The 24,451-nt window shown below is 38.0% G+C and overlaps 1 protein-coding gene across 1 annotated transcript in view; it reads right to left on the reverse strand.

Annotated features, from left to right (window-relative positions):
* Nucleotides 1–24,451, reverse strand: part of LOC150082877 (HEAT repeat-containing protein 3-like) — a 189,790-nt gene that overhangs the window by 130,501 nt on the left and 34,838 nt on the right. Inside the window, exon 3 of the mRNA XM_090378307.1 lies at nucleotides 5,697–5,784. Coding sequence (XP_090234433.1) covers nucleotides 5,697–5,784 — 88 coding nt within the window. The remainder of the gene's footprint in view (nucleotides 1–5,696; nucleotides 5,785–24,451) is intronic.

A 24,451-nucleotide genomic window follows, 5' to 3' on the forward strand; every position in this document is an offset into this window, starting at 1 on the left:
GGTAAATTCACTCCGAAGTACACCTATTATATTTCTCTGATTTTACTATCGATTACAAACGAAAGTGGTCAAAATTTATCAATAGAATGGTAATAACCATTCCATTGATGAATAATAAATATATTTTATTCTTTATTTATTATTTTCTCTGTATATCATTGGTTTTACGATTTTGAATAAGTTTCTTTTTTTTTTTAAAGTTGTTATTACTAGAATAAGTTACCTCCATGGGAGGTTGGGATTGACAGCTTGGGGAAATTCAAATACCAAGCAGTGGCGGATTTAGCACTTGAGAGGCCCCAGGCGCAATTCAATTTTGAGGCCCTCCTCTAAATATTTTCGGTACCACTACATTCTACGCGCAAATTTTTACTATAGCACGCGCTCTAGATTTGGTGTTGCGGTTTTAATCATTTTGGTTGCCCAATTCTTTCATACATATTTTAACTAATGTTTAAATGAAAAAAAATGGCACAACTAAACATTAATGATAATACGTATTCTACTTCAGATTCACTTAGTTCGCATAGATATTTCATATAATATGTATGAATATTCGCATAAGAGTTTACTAACTTCTCATATTAAATTATAATTGTATTCAGTAACGGTAATAATTATGAGTGTAAAAATTAAAAATGAAACAATTTTATTTATTTATTTTTTTTTTTTTTGAGACCTGAGATTTGAGGCCCCTCTATTTAAGAGGCCCCAGGCGAGCGCCTGTGCGGAAATCCGCCACTGATACCACAAAGAATCACATAAGCAGTTTTATAAAGTTCATTTACTTATTTTTTTTCCGGTGCAGTAAAAAATCCAGGGGCATATTTGACCATATAGCTAATAATAATAAAAGTGACAGCACTGAACAAATTTATGTTCAAACAGCAGAGAACACCTTCCAATTTCATTTAACTGATTTTGATGAAAATGGTGTACTTCACACTGTATAGTGTCAAAACGAAACTAGTGGAGATGATGGACAGGCGATGTGATGTGGAAAGGGTCTCTCTCTCTCTCTCTCTCTCTCTCTTTTTTTTTTTTTTTTGGCTGATGCTTTATAAGCTTGCTTTCTTGCATCATTTGCCACTACTAATACTAAGTCTATCTGCAGTTCTAGTTCAATTTTTAAAATTTATAGAAACGCGTACAGAAAGTGAATATAAAAATAGTGTCAGGACATGCAAGAACGCGAATGGCTGAAGTTAATGTATGTTGGCAACATTAAGAGAATACTTTTTGAACGAACTGTCAGCTAATGGCGATTATTAATAAAAAAAAGAAATATATATATATATATATATATTAATAATCCTCTATGAAATACATCTGCATTTCATTTATAACGAAGCACTGTCAGACTAACCAACCAGATAAAGTATCTAGGGATAATTATAGATAGCAATCTCTCATTTAAACCCCATCTAAATTACCTCAGGAAGAGAATACGCAAATATACAGGACTCATAATAAAAATAACGCGAAAGGACTGGGGACTAAACAAGAGGATCCTCTCCTTATATTATAAAGCCTTATTTATACCAGCAATTATCTACGGCTCACCTATATGGATGACGAAGACTAACACAGTAACAAATAGGAAAATATTAGAAACAATACAAAGGAACATACTACTCACCATCACTAGGGCAAGCAATACAACTAGTACGGCAGCGCTTCAGGTCATTGCCGGTGCACTGCCCCTTGACTTAGAGGTAGTACGAACTGGATTAATGTATTATTACAAAAAGGCAATACCAATCACAACTAACGGCCTAACCCTCAATGTTACCAATGATTGGAAGCAGGAGCAAAAAAGAATTGATGCAGGCCTCCGTAGCCGAGTGGTCATGAGCGGGAGTGCAGTAGCACACGCTCTTTGAGTAGACCGGGGGTTCAAGCCCCTGACTGCTGAATACGGTCGATCTGCCAACCCGCACTGGACCAGCGTGGCAGATTATGGTCCATTTCCCTCAACATGAATTGTTGAGGAGGCTTCCATCCTGCAGTGGGTTGACAATGGCTGCACTTTACTTTACTTTTTTTTTTTTAACTCACATTTGGCAGACAAGGTGGAATGAAACCACCAAAGGAGCAATAACCCACAAATTTCTTCCCCTTGTAACAAAAATGTACCCAAAAGCACCAGCATGGATATACCCGGGCCTCAACACTACCTACTTATTAACAGGCCACGGCCCGTTCAGAGATAAACTAAACACAATGGGCATAATAGAAGACAGGAATTGTCCATGTGGAGAACCAGAGACTTGGAGTCACGTCATGCATGACTGCGACCACTATGAAGATATAAGAGCAAGACTTATTGTAAGAATCCAGTATAACCCAATTCACCAAGAGTCCCGACTATTGGACACTCAGGAAGAGTACACAGCACTAACTAACTTCGCAATACAATTATTCACAAGAAGGAAAACAATTATCTCAATGCAACCTGATCCTCGGGAGAACAATAATACCCAATAGATATATTACAAACCAAATGTCATGGACGAAGTAAAAATAAAGGAGAGACACAGAAGAGTCAAAGCAAGAGCAAAAGAATAAAATCTCAGCATGAAGAAATAGACACGCCATTTGAAACTCAAGAGACCTGCGCAGGGCTACTCCTCCTGGGAGAGACCAAAGCAAGAATCCTGCGGCCAACCATCTCTGACTTGATACAAGCGCGCCACAACAAAGTTCCTGAAAAAGATTAAAAATGGAATGACATCAAAACTAGAGTGCCATCTGGCTATCAAATCTGGCACCTGCGAGAGTTCTTTAAAACCCTAATCCCTGGTGGGGGGAGAGACACACGCTCCCTTCCCCCTCGCCAACCCTATTTCCCTCTGGTGAGGCATGGGCATGTCCCACTGAAAAACGGGGGGTCACCTTCCCTATCGACCCCTCTGCTTCCTATTTCACCCCCCAGCCTTTTGTCTCCCCACCCAAATCTGTCATCTCACACAGCGATTAGCCCTACATCAAAATTCTTACCCGGCCCAATTAGGCTTTATCAAGACCTTCAGCGTAAAACCCCAAACAGTGCTCCTAAAGCAAAACCCCAAATACGCAATAAAACATCCTCGCGACTATTTATTTTTCTAATTTTTATTTTATTTATTTTGGTCCTAGCCACTGAAATCCCAGGAAAGTAGGTGGCAGGACCTGCTAGAGTACTGTTTCAATCACTGGTAACACCCGGCTGGCCTCCTCGTGGCTGGTATTGGTAACGTCGGGCCCCACTAGGGGCCCGGCGGCTAACAGGCCGGATGAACAATGGGCACAACATACTACATAGTACATATCCCACACACTTTTAAATCTCTGGCTCGACCGATACAGAGAACATACGCGGAGATGGGAGAAATCCCAGGAACCGTTAGACCCTCAACATACCTAATAACGAAGCAGCATCCTTTCATAAGGAAAGCTTATTACTTGCAGACGGAACCAATATTCGATTAGGGTTCCCCCTAATCGAACATTGGTTTGATTAGGGATCGAGCTACAAGTATTGATAAGAAAAATTTTTCATAAAAAATAAAATAAAAGTAAAAAATGGACCGGAATAAAGGTTCAGGGAACTGTTCCCAACAAAAAAAACTTGAAATAAGTTTCACAAACAGCCCTTTAGTAAGAACTGGTGATAATATGTTGATCAGAAAGTAAAAGAGAGTAATACCATTATTTCTGATAAAGCACGTTTTCCACCGGTCGGCGAATAAATAGAAAAATGTCTATTTTCCCGTCGACCACTTCCAATCCACAACAAAATCTTGTTATTTGTAAATTCCTCTGATCCTATGTGGTCATTGCACATTTAGCTATAGGGGAAACCCTGGGTTCTGCAATTAACTTTCAAACAATACTTGTGGTCATTGCACAGCATAAGCAGAAAAAAATAAATAGAATTTAATGAATCGAATGAAAAACAAATAATAGCTCAACAATGGGGTCGAAATATTAAAACTTTTTTTTTTCAAACAGAAGAATGATGGTGATAATTTAAAACTGATGATGAAATTCAGTTTGTCTCGCAGAAAAAAAAAAAAAAAACTGTAATAGAACAGGTATCCACTTGTGGATCACAGAGAAAACACAACTGACACATTTGAAGTTACGTAACGGTAAAACGATCGAATATAAGCATGAGGAAGTTTATGATTTTAATTAAAAGAGCTTTGTGTAATCCTAAAAAATAATAAAAAAATCATTCAGTAGCCAAATATACTTTTAGGATTATTACTTATTATTATTTTATTTTATTTTTTTTAATTTAGAAATATCCTTCCCTTAGTCCATTTTACCCGTCTTAAAAGTTGATTAACCTAATGTATGGGTGGATTGATTCGGCACACCTGTTGATGTGAAAACAGTTACTTCTTTATTTCTTTGGAGAGGCACAGACCTTTAATTCATCCTTTATACGTGGGTAAGTTCATCGAAACCCACTAGAAAACGCTTGCGTGTTAAGGTAATTCAGTCTCCCCTTAGTGTTAAGACATCCCAATATTTCTAACGTAGGATACTTTCCTCGTAAAATTCCTTTGACTACTGTAGATCCTGCTACACTTCCAACTAGAATAGGCATCTCTGTAGCACCTTTTTTGAATGTTCGAAGATATGGAAGGAGGAAGCTGCAATATCTTCTATCGCATTTCATGTAACGCAATCATAACTGTGGTCACTATTATATGGATTAGAACAGAGTTTTCCAAACTTTATATAGCTGGAGACCGAGGTTTTTCCAGTAACTTTTTTTGTGACCCACAAAATTAAAAAGCGTTATGAAAAACGAATAAATTTTCATTTTTTTTTAATCTTAAAACAATAAGCAATTTATTATGTGTGCACTTTATAACTTTTAAATAGCTAATGTGAGGGATGATGTTGTTTAACATCAGATTGCTGTGTCATGAATGCTGCGCAATAATAATAGGACCAAGCCGCATACCACACTTTGGAAAACGCTGGACTAGAAGCCATATTCTCATCTCAGTTGACTATCAACCCTTGTAGAAATAGCTACTAAACTGATTGCACCCTATGATAAATTTCCGCCGACTAGGGGCTATGTAAACCCACGTTGAACAACAGCACGCTGATCCGGACAGTAATGGAATCTGACATGCTATAACTGAGGACCTTTCCACATACAGTTGACAGCCGTTCTCAAAACGTCACGTTGATAACACCATTGTCAACCAAGTTGACTTATATATGGAATGGGATGGTGTTATATTCTAGAACAGAGGTCGGGAATCGTATTAGAGCCAAATGAGCAAAAAACCAACAAAAACGCAAATTTTAGGAGAAGCAACGTCCTATTACTTATAAATAAGTAAACACGACAAACAGCACAACAGAAGTTAACTGATATTGTATATCTTTTATTCCGTTGTCTGACTTAATTACATCAATGACACAAAAAACGTTTGATTTTTTATCAGCATTCAAAACGAGAACCGTAGATCCCAAACCGCTGTTCTAGAACGTCGGCTCCGAACAGATTCAGCCGTTCAGCCTAATTTATATAAATTAATTATGCATTTACTCTCTGTCGACTTAATAAGCTCTTCATATGTTTATACAAAAAATAAACAAAGTAACTAAAAGCTCGGTAACTCAAACCATTTCTGAGTATGTTAACATTTTCGTTTGAACTGATTACTTATAAACGGAATACTTACCTTCTTGAAAAGGGAAACCAGAGGGGTCATCAGATCTTGGTCCACCATAGCTTGAGCCACTTTATGTCCTCCAAACAAGGACAAATTCCTATAACCAAATAGAAATCAAATCACATTTCATTACACGTTTTTCTCGATTGATAGCCTTGTAAAATGTCTGAATGGAAGAACCACTCATTAACTGAACTAGAATAAACGTACACATTAATGAACTTAAAAAATATATATATAAAATAGTAATAAAATACAGTGACTGGTACTTAATCCGAACACTAAAATTATTACAATCGTATGACAGCAATTCATTGTACCAATCATAAACTGCGTACTTACAATCTGTTATTCATCTACTGACTCATCTTGACAAGCGCCTATGCAAACTTGAGCAAACAGATGAAAGATAATCGGACCAGTATTGTCAATAGTTTGTTTTCAAACTGAACAATTTATTTGGCTCTATACGCTTTTAATTTCGAGCTTGCTCTTTATATGATATAAATCCGATTTGAAATTAAAACGTATAAATAGCAGGCGTTCCTGTCGTAAGATGACGCTCAAACATGAAGAAATGGATATCTCAGCTAGATAAAGGGCACGAAACTGAAGGTCAAAAACAAATGTCAACAGCATAACTGGGGTCACATCTGATTCCAACAGCACATTAAAGAAGTCCATTTAAGCGATGCTTTAAATTAAAAACAAACAAACAAACAAAAAATAATCCTCTTAGTAATCTGCGGAGAGCCTTCCTTTTCTCTCCGTGATGTACGGCCGTGTGCAGAAATGGCAGCAGGTAGGTGATAAATCAGAAGGCAAAATCCAAGAGGAAAGACCGACCACCAGATAAGCGACAATTGGTTTTTCCTAATAGTCAGCCAACATCGACATGTCAGCAAAGCATGTCGATAATGAGTCTCATTCCTTTTGTCAGTAGGGTTATCATCTAATCTACGGCCTGGGCAGAACGCGTAAATCTATCACTGTCTTCATTAATCGGACCACGAACAACTGGCATTGACGCACAACTTATGGTCACAAATTGAATGCTAATATCCTCGTGCACAGTTCTATTACACTAAGGATGATACTAGTGAGCCGTACAAACAAGCTAAATTAAACCATCACCTAACAAGGAAATACAGCAACAGGTTCCATCATCAGATGTATTATAATAAGCCATCAAGAATTCGCATATGTTTGATTTCGTACACCAGGGAGGATCCGCACTCCTTCGATATAAACAAGTTCAAAAAACTGAATTCGGTGCTGTATTTAAATGAAAACTCTATTAAACGAACCTACGTGGATTTATTTACTATATTCTCTTGAGGATGGGGGTTGATAATGTAATGGCACTCATGGTCTACTGTCATATTATTCAGTGACTGACTTCTAACTACACGGTTAAAACTTCAGATGGGGAAAAAATGCAAAACGCGACTCCGGTCGATAGCGCGAAAATTGGTTTGTTTTCCCCATGAGTTTTTCTGTCTCGGAATAATGCTTGATCATTATTCTCGAATGACTAATTCCATCTCACAGGAGTTTTCGGGCAGCGTTAATAAGTTTCTAAAAACAAAGCCTCTCCCCAAAAAAAATTAAATTGCTTCACTTTAGCGCAAGTCTGGTAAACAAACGATTGGATGCTGCCAACGATTTGGTAAAAATTTAATGCTTTTGACGGTGATCCAAGAGTCAGTTGGGGACAGCGAACACCTTTACATATAATCGAGATAAAGACACGGCAAACTGTATTTTGAGAAGATAAAACCTCCCAAGTTAGTATATATTTATTTTGTCATTTTAACCAACATTCAAAACGATATCCTCAGATGAAGTAAATTTTTGGTTGAAATCCGTGTAGGCAAAGTCTTCTGGGAGTAACAAAGAGCTAGCTATTTGTTATCCATGCTGACTCCTTTCCATTGTTATCCGATTTATTTTGCGATTTCAGCAAACAACAACAAATCAGATACAAACTTCATTCGAATGAAAATCGGATGATTAAACACTTACTAAAATAATTTCTCAACAAAAGTTAGGATTAGGATGAATGTTCAGATTAGTGTCAAAGCTAATCGCCTTATAAGGCATTGATGCGCTTTGTGTTGGCTTTAAACTGCATTGTTTAAAGGTTGATATGTATAATTTAATCGATTACGTGTAAAGTTCCTTTAGTCATAAACAGGAAATCCTAGAAGAAAGGTTAGACTCTATAATGATATATCTCTTATTTTCAATAGTTAATTTTACATTCTTATATTGAGAACAGCCTGGTAAACCACAGCTATTTCGATCAGTCAGCGAAAGGTCAATAAATTCTCGCATTAATATTCAAAGAAAGTAGGGGTAATACTACTAAGATATATGGATCCAGAGGAAAACAATTCAATGACGGACTGTGATTCCGGGATAACGCTACACACACTGCAAAACAAAAACAAACAAGTTAGGTAATGTACAAGTGCGTTACATTTAAGGCGTGTTAGCAAATATTGTATTATTCATGATCTATAACAAAATAAACCAACCCATCGACATGAAAATTTATTACAAAGATTCCTAAATTATTTGGGCACTGAATTTTGAAATGGATCAGAACTCCTGTTCCAAATTTATAGTAATATTTCTGTAGGGAGAAACTGGGAAAGAAATGCTATGAAATTAGAAATTTATTTAGAACCATCCTAGGATCCAGCAATTCCCTTGTTGATTAATGCGAAGGCCGCTGTAGCCGAGTGGTCAAGCGCACGGTTGCATAAGTACACGTGCTTTGAGTGACCCGGGTTCAAGCCCGTGACTGCTGAATACGGTGCTGTTTCTTGTATTATCTCTACCTTGTGAACTCCTCTGACCGTGTGGTCGTCCCGGAGTATAAACAGAAAATTTATTTAAAACACTTTCATTTATGCCGATTTTTGTAGGGGAGGACGAGGGCTGTGAAATCGTAACTAGACATAAAATATTCCCAAGGACCAAGAGAACAGAGGTTTAAAATTTGGCCAGGTTTCGACGTTTTGTTCTAGAGCAATACGCGAAATATACTTTCATTTATATGAATAGATTTCTGTTGTGGGGGGGGGGGCGCAGAGGAGGCCATGACTGCGCTTTCAAGGGACCAAAGAAACATAAGCTGAAATATCATAACGATTGAACTTTTTTCTTAAGTTATGTTATCGGATGTCTAAACATCCGATAACATATTTCTATTACAAGTTAGGTAATGTACGCAGTGCGTTACGTTTCAGACGCATTCTACTATTTTCGTAAAATTAATTGAATTTTTTTTTCTTTCTTTTTCTGTGATTAACCGAAGTGAAAATAAAATATAGTTACCTTCTTAACAGTTAATTACTAATAATGCGAGCCATAAATATATCCTGGGCAGAAGTTGCTGTTCACTCTCCTGTAGCCCTCGTGGGTAGCACAGTTGGTAGAATCGCCGTCCTCCCCAAAGCGGGTGGAAAAGACCCGAGTTAGAATCCCAATCCAGCAAACAGAAAATAGACCTCAGAATATACGCAATTTGCAGGCAATATACACGGACCAACATGGTCTTAGTCGCCAATGCTCCTGAAACTCAACAACAACCAACCATCTCTCTTGTATATCTCATGCAAATCTAGCACCTCACTCCAGTACAACTGGCAGGACTAAATCAAGACGCTACGTAACAGGAAACTAACTCTATTACTACTACCAAGTTTCACGCGATGATACAGAAGAAGAATCCTCGACGATTTCTCTAAGTATCCAGGCTCGCACCTCAAGCCACACCGGATCCGATTATTGTAGTCCTAAAAGATAACCTCAAGTTTGTTTGCGTTACTGAGCTGCCAGCTAAACATAGAGAATACTCATCTTTCAAACTTGACCGTGACGCTGAGCATTTTAACTCCATAAGCCAGCCATCGATCTGGCCAATTCGGGCCATCATTCGCCCTTTTTATGAGTCTATCTCCAACCGCCATGGGAAAAGCTTCCCTACAAGGAAGAGGGACCATTCTATTGTCAGCTGACTCATCTCTACCTCTGCCAACTAACCTGCTCATGCGAAAATTTCCCACATGCACCTACACCAATTTGGCTTCACTGAACCAACCTTAGTTAAACTAATTCAAATTCTTACTACAGTTAGAAACGAGAGTACAGTGGCCAAGTAGAAACCATCAACAGCATCGGTACTGCGAACCATCTCTTGCCAGCCCATGCTTAAGGTCTTCTACAAGAATGCACGTAGTATACGCAATAAGTTGAATACCCTAGAGCAAACTCTTTTTCCGAAATGGCAGACAAAGTTTGCATTACGGAAACCTGGCTTGAATCAATTGCATGTGCAAGAGCTGCTTAGCATACATTTTACACATCTCCCTCATGTTCCAGGGGAGAAGGAGAATTAGCAATGTTAGCTATGTTCGTTAAACACGAACATAGCTACGAATCGTAGACAATTGGTGAAGGCCATCAGAGCTACAACAAGGACATACATCCAAACTTTTTTAATGTGCACGATTTTCTATCAAAATCTTTCTATTTTCTTCAGACATGGAAATTCTTCTCCTGTCAAGGTTGTATGATAGCATTTGTATCACAGAGAGAGCATTCTCTCAACCCGCTTGCTTCTCAGGCATTTTTGCCTCCGGGGAACGGATAACTGGTGGTGGTGTATGCATTCTCTTCACCACACAATTCTCACCGACTAGCTCATCCACTCTAAAAACATAACTGTTTGAAGCTGCAAGAGTCTCACTCAGCATCCAAGGCCACAGACTTGACGTGTGCACAGTCTACATCCACCCTCCCACAGTTAAGAACACTTTACAGGAGGTCTCCAACTGGATCATTAATCAATGCCACCCCAAAGCAACATTACTTGTGTGTGGAGACTTTAATATTAGCTCAGGCGAACAGTCTTCGCAGATTGTTATCTTCTTATCTGGCTGCAGTGGGTCTGATCCTCCAGAATTTTGTCCCTACCAGAGGCACTAACCTGTTAGACCTAATCTATGCAACAGACACCCTCACCTTTGACAGCCAGCCTGAAACAGCCTTCAGATCAGACCATCTACCAGTAGCCCTCATTCTTCCAATCACTTCCAGGACAGCCTGGCAACATCAGGCACCAGTTAAGAAGACAGTGATTAGCCTTTCACTCCACAGAAATGCTGCTTCACAGCATCCATTTTTCCTTGGGAAGCCCTAAACCAATGTCACCCACAGCTCAGGCTGCACTTTTTTACCTGCTGGCTGAAGTCTATTGCTCAAACTGCAACGTCAAAAACAGTTTCAATCTCTTGTCAGAGGAAAGCATGGCGGACCCAACAGCTCAGCCTTGAATTTCAGAATAAACAAATGCCACATGTTTTTTTTTTTTTTTTTTTTTTTTTTTAGGAGCATTAGCAACTAAGGCCATATTGCTCCGGGATATGCGGCGGTCATTCCCTGACCTTTCCGCATCCTCCGTATTTGGTGGTGACGGGCTCGAACCCCGGTCTAATCAAGAAGCGTGTGCTACGCACTGCTGCTCCTTCCCACCTGGCTACTGAGGCGCCTAATGCCACATGCAAATTGGAAAGCAACATCAGACCCATTAGACAGGACTGCACACTCAAGAGCATGTGCCCAGCTCAATAGAAGCAAATCTAAAGCCACGCAAGCTTACATCGACAAAACAATCAAGATCGGGAAGTCACCGTTTAAGGCAAGGCATGATGAATTCCCTCAAAAACTAATCCGATCGAATGGCTACACTACATCACAAGATTTAAGCCAAAGTCAGCATCAAACCTTAAGAGCATTCACAACAGTTGTCAGCGCGATGCTCTCACTTCCATCACCATTACAAAAAGAGAGCTTATCCAGGCCATCAATGATATCCCACCATAGTCTTGCACCGCATATGATGGGGGTCCCACAATTCATCCTTAAGAGCGTTAGCATTTTCATCATTGATGCACTCCTAGGAATCCTCCCAACAGCCTGGAACCAATATATTGTCCGACCAATCCCCAAAACACAAGGAGCGACCTCAGTTTCACAATTCGGGCCAATAATGAAAGTCATGGAGAAATGCCATCCTAAACAACCAGGTTCTGCCATGTGAGTCCCCATTTATTCACTATGCCTTGAAACGCAGGTCCATTAGCAACCTGCTGGCAACCACCGACACCATTCTGGGGCTCTACAAGATAGGGCTGAGATGGCAATTGTTTATCTGGATATTCAGTCTGCATTCGACAGCACAGATATATCTGGCCCCTCCTGCAACTTTGTGAGGAGGGATACCAGATCAAAAGGAATATACTGTAATTCTTGAAGTCGTTACTTACGACCAGGGTCCTTCACCTGACTGTGAATAAAAATCATTCACAAGGAAAGTTTGTGTAGGTGTTCTGCAGGAAGAGTTTTTTCAGGGCTCCTCTTTACAGCTGCCATCCACCCATTCCTGTGCCAGCAAACAGAATTTATCAGTTATGCAGACAACTTGCAGCTCCTCTATCGGATCTACAGGACCGCCCGATTCTGCTTCCGAAACCATCATTAATAGCCTTAAGAATCTGATTACATACTTATCAGTGTTCTTTTAAGATAAATCCAACTAAATGAACACAAATGGCGTTTTCACTTAAATCAAACCCAATGCAACTAAACCTGGAAATCCATGGAACCCCCATCACCCCAGTAACCAAGCACAGAGAGAGAGATCTCAGAGTTATCTACGACTCTAAACTCAGCTTCAAACACCATGTTGCAGACATTCACAAAAAGGTCTGCAGATCCAGATGGCTTGCCAAACACCACCTCCTTGTCACAGAGCCTGAGTACGCGCTCCAATAAATATATTGGTTTCTGCAGCCGGTCATCGCCTACAGATCGGAAATCTGGGCGTTGGCAATGAAAACCATTGCATCTGATAAGTACTAGTTTCTTCGGTGGGTCCTCTTGAAGCATAAACTGCCACACCTCACACATACTTCAGATATTACCATATCACTAGAAAAATAACTGCTGGAGTGCTGCAATGAGATGTTTTGTCTGGATTGCTCATCACTTCGCTCATATCTTTCATCGATTGCAATGAAGATATTTTGGTGTACGCCGAAAATACCAGGAGCTGACCCAGCCAAAATTACCAATTTTATAAATAACAGGATGGCTGAGTCAACTTCCTACCTTGAACAGTTTGGGCTGCACTAGGGCTAAACCCTAGTAAATCTGAGATATATTCTCTTTAAAGCTGTCACCAGCCACAATTCTTACCTTTTTCTGTGGAATCCAGATCCCGATAATGATCAGCCACAAAGACCTTGAGGTTGTTTTCGACCCAAAAATTATATTCCAGCATATCAAGGCGATAGCAACAAGAATGGTAGCCTGAGATGGTGCGCCAAGCAAAACCTTCTGTATGTATATGACTTGAGAACAGGGAAATATATCTAGACTGTAATTTACCCTGCAGTGCTCTGGGCATCAGCAGCCCCGACAGTAAGGGGAGGGTACACTATATCAAAGAGTAATGGCTACTGAAGTGGGTCCCTCATAAAAATCACATTCCTCCACAGGCACGGACGACCCAAATGGCGATACAGATAGAGCTACCTCGGCTAGCAAACACAATAAACAGCACAAGGCTTACAAATTCTACCAAACTGCTGACATCATTTCACCCTAAATTTCTGGGATCTCTGTGCCCAACGCATCCTTGAGCTCAATCCCAACACTGCAGCTAAAGTTACATAGACTTAAGCTGAGCGACGGATTTACACCTGTGCAGTCATTACCAGCCATTCAAATACTGGAATCAGGGAAGTGGTTGTGGATAAATTTACAACCCAATCTGCATATCGATGCCAAATTGCAAAGCAAGTCCACACTTTACTCAGTATGTAAACAACTTGTGCAACTGATGGCACTCATCTCTGTGTGTGCTACCTTCTGATCACAGTGGTGAAGCTTAAAATCTGTTGCCTACCAAAATGAGTGTTCGTGCTTCTCCAGTCCAACTGACCAACTGTAAAACGCTGTAATGTAAAATACTGACAGTGAATACAAAATTATTTTGGACTGCATTTAAGATGGTAAATCTCGGCTATGTTGTGGAAGGTGCAACTAGATACTTTCTTCCAAGCACTATAAATGAACGCTTTGGCAGTTGTGTCGATTGGAATTGATTTTTGTGTAAATTTTTTAAATTATATGTTATTTTAATATAAACTAGGGGGCTTCGCCCCCTGCTCACTACGCTTGCTTCTTTTGATAAAATAAAATACTTACAGAAGCTTTCGACACTGTGTATGTCTCTTCCGCAGCTATGAATACATAAATACGTTACATATGGAAATCAAGAATGGTACTGAGTGGTCATGCTAGATAAACAAAGCACACGCACGAGGTTTTACCACAGTAAAACAAGTTTCTGCTGCATATTTTAGTATTTATTACGTATTACCACGTAACCCGCATCCCTCTTCACCCATTGGCTGAATAAATATTACTAGGAGGGAAATTATTTTAATGTATAGAAAGATATCACACTATTTGTACTTTAACTATAATTTACCTTCTACTTTTTTAGAAAAAGTGTCAACATTTTTTATATTACACCTAACTTTCCATTATTGTAAGTTATACTCATAACTTGTAGCCTGTGATGGATGTGCTGCAAGAAGAGATTATTTATTAAAACTTTATAGAACAATTAATAAAATTCTATGGTTTTACATTCTAGAAAATTAGCCACAGACTTTTATTACAGCATTATAATATTTATACTCCTCTCCCATATACATTTTTTTTAAAGTCTCTCTCTCTCTCTCTCTCTCTCTCTCTCTCTCTCTCTATATATATATATATATATATATATATATATATATATATATATATATATCGCACATGTAATGCAATAAGGCCACATCTCGAATTTTTATCAAAACTGAGTTACGTGTAGGGTAATGATACGGAGATTCAGCTAATATCTATAATATTAACTGAAATATTAATAGATAAAATAATATCTATGGCCATACTGCCTTAAATTTAAGAATGATAATAACTATCATTCTTAAATTTAAGGCATTATGGCCATAGATGAATACGCAAAATAAAACAGTCAGTGCATACAGCCTTATCTCAAATTTTTCGAAAGTAGAAATAATCTACAATAATTTTAGTAATCATGTTTTAAAACTTAGATTTCAGTGAAATATGGTCACCAAACGTGGAACTGTAACTCAATTACATAATTTATTATCACGAACAATCACATTCAAATCACTGCTGAGTAAAATATGTAATTTTGAACATGTGGTCCTACTGCATTACATGTGCGCGATGTATATATGTTATATTTCTATCTCTTCACAAGCGACACCAAGTTAAGAGTCTTAGATAACAATACAAATGCACGGACTGTCTAAAACTAACAAACAATGTTGCTAATATAGTTAGGAAAGGACGCTACGTGGTTGTTTTCCATGAAAATTAATTGTTATAATAACCACTCTTTTACCATTTTAGATAATAATATAGTTTATTAAGCTTATAGCCCAAACCACTATACATTTAAAGTGACGTTTCAGACTCCAATGGCTGCCGTCTGGCGTTGGCAAGCAGATGTGCATCAGACAGCAGCCAATGTATGGTCTGATGACAGGCAACGGTTAAGTTGCCTGAAACGTCACGTTAAATATATAGTGGTTTGGGCTATTAGCTTATAAACTGTATTATTATCTCGCAAAAGGTGGTAAAAGAGTGGTTATTATAAAAATTATTTCATAACAATGTTGCATTAAAACTATTTTTAATCTATGAATTAAAGTTTTCCATACAAATTGTATGGAAAAAAGAAATAATAATTGCCGGATTTCTATTTGTCCGATTTTAATGAAATTTGGGATGGCTTTAACAAATATTTCTATATGAACCAGAAATAAAATTTCATGAAAATCCGTCCACTAGGAGTCTCTTGTAACATGCGGGCGGGCGGACGGCCGGCCGGCCGGCCATGGTGAAGACAATAGGTGCTTATGCTAACGTACAATTTAAAAAAAAAAATCAACTTCTTTTCAATAACAGAACATTTCGGTATCGGTAAGCAAATGGCAAAACAACAACTCTATATAAACTTTATTTCATTCATTTACATCCAGATTAAAATATATATATATCCATAACTAGAAACTAAATAATTCAAAGTAATTTATATTGAGTATATTTTATATTAAAGTGCATAAAAATATAAAAAATTAAAATTAAATTTTCTGTTTATACTCCGGCGCAACAACCAAGTCAGTAGAGTTTACAATGAATCGTCAATACAAATATTTATTGTATTTAAGTAGTAACGGACTTGAACTCCAGTCCACTCAAGGAACGCGTGCTATGCACTCTTGTTCCTGACCACTGAGCTTTGTAAGTGTCAATTGTTAGTGGCACTTACTTACATAGCTCAGAACATTTGTGGAAAACTTGTAGAAAATTGCTGTGCTACACAGTCTGCAATAATGTTGAAAAAAATTCCTGAGGTCACTGTAATCTTATGAAAATTTTTAAAACTGTGGCGTGGGAAAACGTTCCGTTCCCCAGTGGCAACAAAGAGCAGTCGAAATTCTCAAAAACAAATAGAAATAATAACAATAAAATGATAATTAAAAAATATATATATATATATATATATATATATATATAATTAAAATTTCTTAAAAGAATTAAGTGGGCAATCTTTAAAGAATCATAATACGAGCAGAAATAAAATATATGCAGGGCCGACTTAGAAACATTCCCCCGAAGTAAGTCAATCACGTGGTCACATAACTCCAAAACCTGAAATTATCTTCGTATTTAGTTTGCCTCATTGAGAACGTAATATAATTTGCCGTGTATGGATATGTATTGTATCTTATGTAGGCCAGCTCCCAAACGTTACATCAACTCCGCGTTGGTACACTGTGGTGATACAGAAATGTGTGTTGATTAGTTGTTTTTCGTCAGTTTGTTCCGTAGTCTTTACGTTTACATTGTATAAATATTGCTTATCTAATTGATATCGCTCATTTAGTTATACATACGATGTGTTGTAATTAAGTTCCCGTAAAGGAACAGAACACAAAGTGAAGGAGCTTAAAAATAGTTTCTTTTTTTTTTTTTCAAAGTAATCACCACCTGATTGAATGCACTTATTATAACATTCCAAAAGTTCCCGAAAAGAGTCAGCGAAGGCGTCCAAAGAGATGTTCAGTTCGGGTGTTACGTTTTCCTTTATGTTCTCAACATCGTGAAATCTCTTTCCTGTGAAGGCAGATTTCACCTTCGGAAAGAAGAAGTCTGATGGTGCTAGATTTGTAGAGATCTAGCACCAGCTAGGTGGATGGTTGATCAGCACAATGTCATGTTTCGTCAGAAATATCTTCATAACAAGTGCGAATTGGTCGGGGACATTGTCGTGCAACAAGAACCAGCTGCATTTCTCTCAAAATTGCAGCTTCACCCGGGAAATAAGCTTCAATAGCCTTTAAAGCATCTGTACACAGAACGCAGCATTGACTATTGCCCCTTCAGGTACAAATTGCTTGTGAATGAATGAATGAATCACGCCCTGTTTGTTGAAAAACACGAGTAGCATCGTCTTGATCCTGAACTTCTGTAAAACAAAACTTTTTGGGCCTTGGTGGTGGTTTTGAAGTCCATTCATCTCTGACGCTTCATCTCTTGGTCGTACTGGAATACCCAACTCCAGTGAAAATACATTCGAGGAAATTAGGATTGTCTTGAGAAGTCTGGATGAAGTCTTCGCACGATGACATATTTCGTTGATTCTGCTAAATCATAAGGCTCTGGCACAATTTTTGTAGAGACCTTCCTTTTCCAAAAATCTTCATACAGAATTTGACGAATCGTTTCCTTATTCATGTCCAACTCATCAGTAATCATTCTGAGGGTCGAACGACGATCTCTTGCCACAATATCCAGAATTTTGGATCTCTGTCCTTATTTCGAGAGGCTGATGGATGCCCACTTCTCTGAACTGCTTATTCCATTCAAACACGATAGTATGACTTAACGTTTCATCACCATAAACAGTTTTTAACATTTCATACGTTTCTGTTGTAAATTTTCCCAGTTTAAATCAAAATTTGATATTCGTTCGCTTGCTCCATGGAACCTTAATGCTACTAACAAAACTGGTTGTTAACTGCAACCTGTCAGCCTGATGGACAATCTCTGTACTGTACTACCAACTGTTGGAGGAAGTTTGAACTACAACATACCACTTCCGTTTATTTTTAAGCTCATCGAACATGACTGCAACAGCACCAGTCCGTAACTTTATTGCTACAACCTCATATGAAGGGCAATTAATTTTTCGCAGGACGCGAGAAACGACCCATTATTCTTTAAGGTTCCGCAAACTGAGTTGTTCTAAATTCTCATGAATTTTTATAGATTTTTTCACCTTTTTTTTGCCCATAGGTTTGTGACTGAAGTTTTGGTTTTAAATTTTCCCGCTCTTTTAAACAAGTGAATCACAATACCAATCGTAAGAATGAAATTATTACTTATGTATTTTATGAACTTGTATATTAAACGCATTATGATCGACTTGATTGTGATACTGGTGATCCAAGTAGATTGCAGAATTCCAGGGGAAATTGCTTGTAAAAATCAAGAGTGATTCTGTTTGAGCAGAGGGGTTGCAATTCTAAGCACACTCATTAATGAAAATGCGATCCAGTTGCGTTTTTGTTCTTAATGTAGAAATGCCTGTCCAGAAAAAGAATTCACAATATCTTATCAAGGAGGTGGAAGGAATTTCGCCAGCTTGAAACAGTTCTCTCTCTCTCTCTCTTTTTTTTTTTTAAAGCACGTCGAAATTTTGATCCTTATCAGCTCAGTTACATAGACATTTCTGCGTGACATATATAATATACTCACCACTATACTCATGTTCGAAGACGATAAGTTAAAAGTCGAATATCGGTTTGTTTTTAAGCGCACCAGCGATTAATTGCGCCACTGTGTATTATATCTGTACTGGTGTGTGTTTACGGGCCCTTATCCACGTTGTGCGGATTAGAAAACACAGAATAACACAAGGGGAAACCCCCAACTCCTTCCAAGTGAGATCGACTAAATACAGCCCCGATTAAAGAGTTCTTTTAGAAATTCATACGGTCTATGATGAGACTCGAAGCGCGATCTCTCTCTCTCTCTCTGCAAACGAATAACAAGTAGCGAAACCACACTCAAGGAGAACAACAAAATAGCGGTGCTATGCACAAACTATGAAGGAATTAAATATCACTGACAGCTTAATTCTCTTCTAGTTCACACAAAAAGAACGGTGCTCTCTGTTTGTCAGTTCCAATGAACAGCGTTCATGTGGGCGATTATTACTGTAATACAGCAGACGTTGTACGAGATGATTGGTGAAGCGTGACAGGTAATTTATCTATGTACGAATATAATATGCTGTTTAAAATACTTTAAAATAGTGGGCTATATTTAACTCGTGCAGTATATGTCAAATTGTTAATAATTGTGTTAAAACAGTACATAAAGGCTGAAAATATTTCATTATTAACTTACTTTACTTTCAAAAGTGATGCTCTTTGAAGTCGTGGAAAGGTTCTTAAGATCGAGATATGAGTTCGTAAATCAATGTCGGGTATCAAAAATTTCTGTCCATAAGCCGAAAGTTTCGTAAACCGGAAACTCGCTGTATGCAAGAGACCCATAAGCTGTATCCTTCTCACGGATAAGTGGGAAGGATACAGATCTGGTATTGTGAAAATATCAACTGGACCTAACAGCTATCTGTGAATCCAGATTCAGTCTACAGCCCAATTCTCGACGTATTCTCTGGAGATGTTGAAGAACCCGAAGCTAAAAAACAGAGGGTCCACTACGGAGAACTGGTTGTGAAGCAGGCATAATATGCCATCCATGTACGGAGCCGTACATCTTTGGAAGATAAACTGTTGCTACTATGAGATGTAGAGACGAAGACCTTGAACCCTACATCAGACTATCTAGGGTGCACTAAGTCCAGAGCTCCTTTTAATTTACGATAATACTCCGCTCCATTAAAAAAAATTCTGGCCACTAGGTCAGAGTAATTATGTTGTAATATAATAAATCATTTCGACAATAAACACAATTGTTAACTGTATTTAGCAGTTACGCTAAATGAGCGTGAATCAAGGTTCACTAAAACAACGTGTATGCCAGAGCACTAGCGATTGACTACTCCGGTACACAACTGGTGGAGGATTATCTGCAAAGTGAGGATAACTCCCACAGCGGTTTCCAGACCTGAATCCCACTGAACATATATGGGATGCTAAGGCGCTGGGGAGTTAACCACTCCTCAGCACCGTACAAACTAACTACTTTTCTGGAAGAGTACTTCAATACTACCAGGACTCATGAACACTCTTATTAACATGTGAGCCCACTGAAAATACTGCCTCTCAAGTAGTAGACCTATTAAGGTCTACAACATGGGGTTAGCAACCTTTCAGGTCTTTTTTGATTTTGCTGTCAAATTCATTGTGATGTAGGAGGCTCGGGTACCTGTTACAGTGTTGTGGAGTGTCCGGTGAATTTTCAAAATCACGGGACCTGCCTGTAAGGAACTGAAACGCATTTAGGGAAATTACTTTGAAATTAAATTTTGAAACCGAGCATGCCTGCATGTCTTTCATGGCGACTTTCACAGCATTTTCCTTATTGTGATCATAAATGAAATTGTTTTGTGGTGCCATTAAGGGAAGTCTCCAGCCCCACACGTAGCACCAGTATCGCAGCAGGTTGCCTATCCTTAATCTATCACCTCCTAGGGTACGCATGAACTAATTTACATATTTCAGATAATGGCATGCCTTACTAAGTTCACGGATAATTTACTTCATAATCGAAGTACATATTCGTGAAGTATACATAATGTGATTCACTATGAATACTTTCTTAAGTCATAAGTTCATGGAAAACGTAATAATATAATGCACAGTACTTCCATACCAAAATTTATTGATTTCATATGGAAGCGGCCTCCGTAGCCGAGTGGTCAGGAACGGGGTGCAGTAGCACACGCTCTTTGAGTAGACCGGGGTTCAAGCCCTGACTGCTAAATACGGTCGATCTGCCAACCCGCACTGGACCAGCGTGGCAGATTATGGTCCATTTCCCTCAGCATGAATTGTTGAGGATGCTTCCATCCTGCAGTGGGCTGATAATGGCTGCAGTTAACTTAACTATGGAAGTCAATTATTTCACAAAACGACTACACTTAATCACTTTCAACAAGTGTTCCAAAAAGGATTCAATTCAATAAATAAATGTAATATTTTGATGTAATGAGTATCTTTTTCTATTCTTTATTCAAGTTAAATTTATACTAAATTCATTGCATTTTTAAATTTGTGAATAAAAATCCATACACGCTTATTATTTATTACTGTGCAGAGATTTAATTAAAAACATATATATCATGGTACCTTGGATACTATTTAACAGATATCTTACGTTTTTCGAGGCACCAAACAAAACCAACTGTATTTGTCATCCCTATGTTATTTAATTAAATTCATTGTCACAAATTTAGGCCTGGACATAGCCAATAGTAAGTTCGGAAGTGCAGTTGCGCAAATGTTTTAGTTTGACTGCGGTTCGATCCCACGCATCTATTAAATACGACAGTTAATGATTGTATTCTCGTCAAAATGATTAGTTGTAAACTCTTCTGACTTATGTGCTCGTGCCAGAATATAAACAGATTTATTATTTTAAACAAAGACTGAAAAAACGAGCCAAATTCAATTAGGAAAAAAATTAGGTTATATTCAATAATAATCTCGAACTGTGATTTTTCTCTGGGAGTCCCGGACGTTATTATTTCTCACATAAACCATCCTGCGAGAAAACTGTTAATGTTGTGTTAACTCTGGGAAAAACCACATTGTGACCAAACGCGCGCAGAGAGAGAGAAAGAGAGGGGAAGGGGGGGGGGACTTTGAAACAACCAAAAAGGTCAAACTGAAATAATAGCCCAGGTCGGAGGTCGGTTTAGTACTGGAAGTCACGCTTTCAGAAGCAGACAACTCCCAAAAACTTTGAGCCATCCTAGTGTCAAAATGAAGCAAAACACAAGGCGCTACCACATATTTGAAACCGATAAACAGCCTATTCAAGATCTCCACACACATTATTAAAAAATTAAAAAAAAAAAAAAAAAACTGCAAAGTATCTGGGCACAGGGAAGCCAAGTTTTAATCTGCGTCTGAAGAAGCTTGCTGGGCACGTGGCAGCAATAAATTGTCGATTCGGTAACTACAGCACGTGAGTCACGAAGTTCGTGACCGCCTAAGTAGCATGTGCTTGCATGTGAAGTAAATTAGCGCACACCAGTTGAATTGTTACTCTTTTAGACACACACATATGTTAGTATACAGTGGTCTCGCACGTCCACTATCTAGACTCTGATCGTGAGACGTTATAGGAAAAGGACGGGATGGAGTACAAATGAAAAGAAACTTGAACATCACCTGCACGTAAATCTGAAAAGAGTTAGAACTATTAAATTATGACCCTCTGTTAATTACGCTGCGATGAGTCAACTTGACTGCATAGCTCAAAGCTTGAGAAAAGTGTCCGGCTAAGTCTTGTATAGTGAAGGCGGTGAAAGCATAAATCAAGATGTCAAAGGAAGTACGGAGGACGAGAGTACGTCTTGTTCAACTGACTATCATGACAGCTTTTAATGACGCACAATACAACTCTACAAAATAACAAGAGGATGGTCGCTATGCATCGTCAATTGGAGAGACTTCTGGAAGTAAAGTAACCTGAACAGCAAATGAAAATCTCATATTGAAGGTGGTTTTAACGTTTGATATTAAAAATGCAGTCTTGTCGACAATTTGTTACCTTCAAAAATGATAACAAGAGTCATCATCCTAGATGAATTCTGACTAACCGTTTTACCTCTTTTCTTTCGGTATTTGTGTTGTTTCCTTTTGGAATTTAAGAATTTATTATCTTCCTTTGCAATTCCTCTCTCTTTTTTAAATATTGGTACTTGCTCTCTTTCTCTCTAATCCATTTAAAATTTCATACATCTTGCTGCAACAGAACAAATGTCTAAATTTTGAATTACTAATGTACCTAGATTCGCCAGATTTCATTAGCCTTACCATGAAGCACAAATATTAAAAGCTAGAAAACTTGACTCCTTACAGCATCTGGATTGCCCCCCCCCCCCCCACACACACACAACGCCAGGTACTGGAGCAACTGCGATCCAATAAAACCAATCATATCTTTTTTAAATATTGGTACTTGCTCTCTTTCTCTCTAATCCATTTAAAATTTCATACATCTTGCTGCAACAGAACAAATGTCTAAATTTTGAATTACTAATGTACCTAGATTCGCCAGATTTCATTAGCCTTACCATGAAGCACAAATATTAAAAGCTAGAAAACTTGACTCCTTACAGCATCTGGATTGCCCCCCCCCCCCCCCCACACACACAACGCCAGGTACTGGAGCAACTGCGATCCGATAAAACCAATCATATCTAAAATGAATAATACTTCTTATGAATACTGCCAACATTTTTACCGAAGACAGATTGACTACCGCAATGGTTTGGAAAGTGAACTGCAAAAATTCCCACAATTAGCCTGAAATAGTGTTAATAATATCTACTTAGAAACCATCAATATATTAACGGTAAATTTTTGAGATTTTCAATCCTCATCACAAAATCTCAGAGCCTTCCCAGCTTATAAAAGTAACACACAAATTTTCTTTGAAAACAAAACACCTTAATTCACCCCAGAAACTGAAAAAATAAAATATGACAGCTTTAATTAATTAAATTTTTAGAGCTGAATTTTTCCACATGTAGTCATGTTTCTAAGAATAACAATTCAGTTATAGTTGGTAGCATCTCGGTCTCAAGGATACAAAACGTGCATTAGCACAAGGCTGTCTTTGGTGGAAGGCGTAAGTAAAGCAAAATCACATTTTTTTAAAATATGAAACTATCAAGAACTTGCAAAGAGTAGAACAAATTTCTGCTTAATATTTGTTGCATATGATAAAAGAGAGCAATGGCACAATAAGGAAAAGCTAGTGAATTTGATTCAACATGTTAAGAAACAGACAGTAGGTACAATTTTATTACTTTTATTGTTAGAAGTAAAAACTACTAATTAGTCAGGGTATGTCAGCGTAATTCCAATGCAAGGAAAATTCGAAATAAAACAGAAAGTTGCATCATAGCTTTAGTTCCCGAGCAAGCCCCCGGGAGAAAAGAGGGGGAATGGGGGGGGGAATAACAACGAGAAAATATACATCTAAAAAAAAACAGCTATCAAGTTGTGTATGAAAACACGGGTGATTACAGAAGCGACAGCTATTCGCACAAATAAAGTACTTTAGCTCGATAACAGGCTTTGAAATGTGAACCTAGCAAAACAAATTTGACTTCCATTGACCAGAACATGATCAAATAACAATATTAATGCTCAGAGCTAAATCATTAGTTTACAATCTAGTAGGCTTGAGTTATGTTGAAACAACATCGATAAATAAATTAAAAAAAAAAAAAAAGCGCTTCATTACCATAGCAACAAAAATGATTTTACGGTTCACTGTTAGGATAATGCAGGCTATCCATGCGTAAGGGTGGGTAAGAGTCTCGAGCTTTACTAATTACTAGAGTATCAGGACTAAACCAGAGTTCTTATTTT

This window comes from Mastigoproctus giganteus, chromosome 7 (assembly GCF_048544385.1).
Source record: "Mastigoproctus giganteus isolate SK-2022 chromosome 7, ASM4854438v1, whole genome shotgun sequence".
Taxonomy (NCBI): domain Eukaryota; kingdom Metazoa; phylum Arthropoda; class Arachnida; order Uropygi; family Thelyphonidae; genus Mastigoproctus; species Mastigoproctus giganteus.